The following is a 3,568-nucleotide window of genomic DNA, read 5'->3' on the forward strand; positions in this document are numbered from 1 at the left end:
AGCAGCAGAGTTTGAAAAATCCTTATTTGTCCGGGAGAGCAGAAGGAGTTTGTCCATTTTGTTGGGTAGAGAGCGGAGGTTCGCCAGATGGATGCTAGGCAACGGCGTCCTGAATCCGCGCTGCCTGAGCTTCACGAGCGCGCCGGCTCGCTTCCCCCGTCTGCGCGTCCTGAAGCGTCTGAACAGCACCACTGCTTCCCCGACTACAATGTCCAGCAAAACATCAGAATAATCGAAAACCGGTGAAATATTGGGTGGTGTGTACTGCCGAATGTCCAGCAATTTGTCTCTGGTGAAACTGATTGCAGGGATATAACTAAAGACAGGACAAACTAACAAAAACATAAAAACAACTGCAGAGCACACCACGGAGGCAGCCATCACCGTTGGCGCCATCTCACATCTCATATCACAACATCATAATGTTGATTCAGTTCAGTTTGATAACCATTGACAGTGTTGCAATGTTAATTTTATTATCAAGCTCAATTCAGTTCAAATTGTGTTCTCATCTGATAGCAGTGGCGTCGCTAGGAATTCTGGGCCCATTGCACTGATTTTGCTATGATTTTGCCCCCTTAATCTCAAACTACCATATTTGATCCCAGTGTTTTTACACTTTAATTTGTCCCATATACTCATTTTTTGGCATCCCATTCTTCGACTATGATAAGACATACTTAAGAATGTTTCTATAGTCTTTAAGTCTTCAGCAGTAAGAATCATAATGGTGTAATTATGTGAAAACTGCAGTATTTGTAAACAGAGCTTCTCTACAGGGCGTGTTCCTCTTCAGCGCGGTGCAAATGGTTCCTCTTACAATGAACAACTATGTATTCCCTAAATGGGGTCAAGGAGTGGGCTGGCTCATGGCTCTGTCCTCTATGGTTCTCATACCTGGCTATATGGGCTACATGTTCCTCACCCTGAAGGGCACATATAAGGAGGTAACTGTTTTCATTTAGAGCTGAAATTAAATACAATAATTAATGGTATGGTGTGTCTGTGCTCACTGGTGCTGGTTCTGGGCCTCATTTCAGCGGATCAGGATAATGCTGCAGCCTCCAGCAGTCAAGCGTACTCAGGAGAATGGGCCAGACCAACAGCAGCTGCAGCCGGAGCAATCACCACAGCAACCACAATCACCGCAGCAACCAGACCAAGCACCACAGCAACCACAATTACCACAGCAACCACAATCACCACAGCAACCAGACCAAGCACCACAGCAACCACAATCACCACAGCAGCCACAATCACCGCAGCAACCACAATCATCGCAGCAACCACAATCACCACAGCAACTACAATCACCACAGCAACCAGACCAAGCACCACAGCAACCAAAACAACCACCGCAGCCGCAGGCAGATAGTTCTTCTTCAACTAACCCTGGCAATGATGCCAATGTCTAAAACCAGTATAATTGAACCCCAGCAGAGAGCAATCAAAGATTAACAACACAGAAGACTTCCATGTTTATACAGTAATAGAATCATCTACCTCCAGGGGTCATACATAATCAAGCTAAAAGTAAGCAAAAGTAAAAAATAAATATATATATATATATATATATATATATATATATTTATTTATTTATTTTTTTTTTTTAAAGCACAAAACACTTGGATTTGAAAAACTTACACACAAATTCTGTAAGCTTTCCAAATGTGAAGCAAAGAGTGTTGATGTTAAATGACTTGTACTATGTATTATGTGAATTTGTCTCTACTAAGGCTATACTGTGAGTTAGATTTAAGGACAGTGCATTGTTTGGCAATGCATAAGCTATTTATGTGAGGTATGTACTGTTTCTATGTTGCACTGGGGACAAAGCGGGAGTATCAATGAGAAACTGGGCAAGATTATGTTACATTCTGGGTCATTTGGGAAAACCAAGATGTATCAAGCAAGCCCTGTGTCTGAAGCACAAATTATTTCTAATCGGTAGATAGAGCCCTTGGGTGACCCGTTACGTGTTGTTGAATATTTGTGTTGAGAGAGACTGTTACTATTTTGTTTTTCTTTTCTGAGATAAAAAAAGAAAGAAATACTTGTGTGATTAAAACATTTTTAGAATTATTTTTAGAATGCTTTGTACTTTAATGTTGAGACCAATGACCAAAATCATAGACTTGAGCAAAAACGAATCTATGCCTGCCAGTGTGTAGCTTGTAAAGCACAGGGTCCAAAAATACAGAAAACGAAAACACCACAAAACACAGGGTGAACATTTTTGCTGATTATTATACAGATTATTGAAGAGTGCTGTCAATTCAGTGTTCCGTTTACATGTCCCCTCAGGAATATCCAAAAAAATAAAGAAAAAAAACTAGGGAAAAAAATCTCAGATTGTCTCTGAGCCTGAGTGCATATCAGCTCCTTAAGCCTGTGATTAATGTAGTCGTGATTTGCATGACCATTAGTTACTTCATGTGCCAAAATGTTGAATATGTGCAGTGCTAAAACAAAACAGGAACGCACACAAACTGGCCACTCCATAACAACGGTTTACACTACTTGATTGTGCCATACTTTTTTGAAAAAGTATACAAAATATCTCTGTGGTATGATAGTTATACCATATTTTAAGTAAGTAGCACAAACTAAAATACATGAGGGTGTTTTGTCCCTTTCTTCCCCAAAAGTACAGACTTCTCCAACGCTAGGGCAATGATGCGGTGACAGTTTGCGTCAAAGGCAGCTACATGTGAAAAGCATTTGGACACGTTAAACATGTTTACTAAGAGGAGACACGTACCTACATAAAATGTGAAATGGCTATGTCCTTTGAATTTTGTACAAAGTTATTTTACTGTAGTTTTATCTGGAGCTTTATTGTAAAATTGTATTGTGTAAAACATGTAACCGTGAATGTCTGTACTCCATTGCGTTTTTGTCTAAATGTTGACATTTGAAAAACAATTGCTGTTTTCTGCAATAATATTTTGATCTCTGAAGCACATATCTAATGGAAATTATGAGTGAAGAGGATTATAAAAAGGATTATAAAACAAATAGAATTTATGTCTCATAAGAAATAATATTGTTTCGTATATTTTTAACTGTTACACTGCCTAAAATTATAACATAGGACATGTAGGCTATTTAAATGGTGTCATACAAAAAAAGCACGATTGTTATGTAAAATGTATGAATAAACAGAAAATATTCGTAGTCTATAATCTGTGTGTTGATTTTCAGTCTTCACTAAAAGCCGTTTATTATAAGCCTGAATTTTAAAATGACAACCTTATTGTTTCGAACAGTATCCCTTTAAAATAATACAAATAAAGACATCAAAGAATGCACTACAATAACCAACAAGCAGTAATTATCTGGACTAAAATAATGAGCATGTTAAAAATACAGAGGTCCTAATGAATGGGTATGCCAAGGTCATAAACTCCAGGGCTGCGTGTCCCCAAAAAAGCATCGTAACCCTACATAGAGACCACTGGTGGCAATAGGTCTACGATCTATGATCAACTTAGCTTACGATGCTTTTGAGAAACGCAGCCTGGCTCTGTCTATTGTTTTGCAGGTACTCATAGTCCCACGAGTAACT

At 38.8% G+C, this 3,568-nt stretch overlaps 1 protein-coding gene across 1 annotated transcript in view; it reads left to right on the plus strand.

Moving 5' to 3' along the window:
• Positions 1 to 1,567, plus strand: part of LOC107566177 (sodium- and chloride-dependent GABA transporter 1-like) — a 10,337-nt gene extending 8,770 nt beyond the window's left edge. Inside the window, exons 9-10 of the mRNA XM_016251555.1 lie at positions 780 to 947; positions 1,041 to 1,567. Of these exons, the coding sequence (XP_016107041.1) occupies positions 780 to 947; positions 1,041 to 1,415 (543 nt within the window). The 3' untranslated portion in view covers positions 1,416 to 1,567. The remainder of the gene's footprint in view (positions 1 to 779; positions 948 to 1,040) is intronic.
• The last annotated feature ends 2,001 nt before the right edge of the window (positions 1,568 to 3,568 follow it).

This window comes from Sinocyclocheilus grahami, unplaced genomic scaffold, assembly GCF_001515645.1.
Source record: "Sinocyclocheilus grahami isolate Dianchi unplaced genomic scaffold, SAMN03320097.WGS_v1.1 scaffold1054.1, whole genome shotgun sequence".
NCBI classification, from domain to species: Eukaryota; Metazoa; Chordata; class Actinopteri; order Cypriniformes; family Cyprinidae; genus Sinocyclocheilus; species Sinocyclocheilus grahami.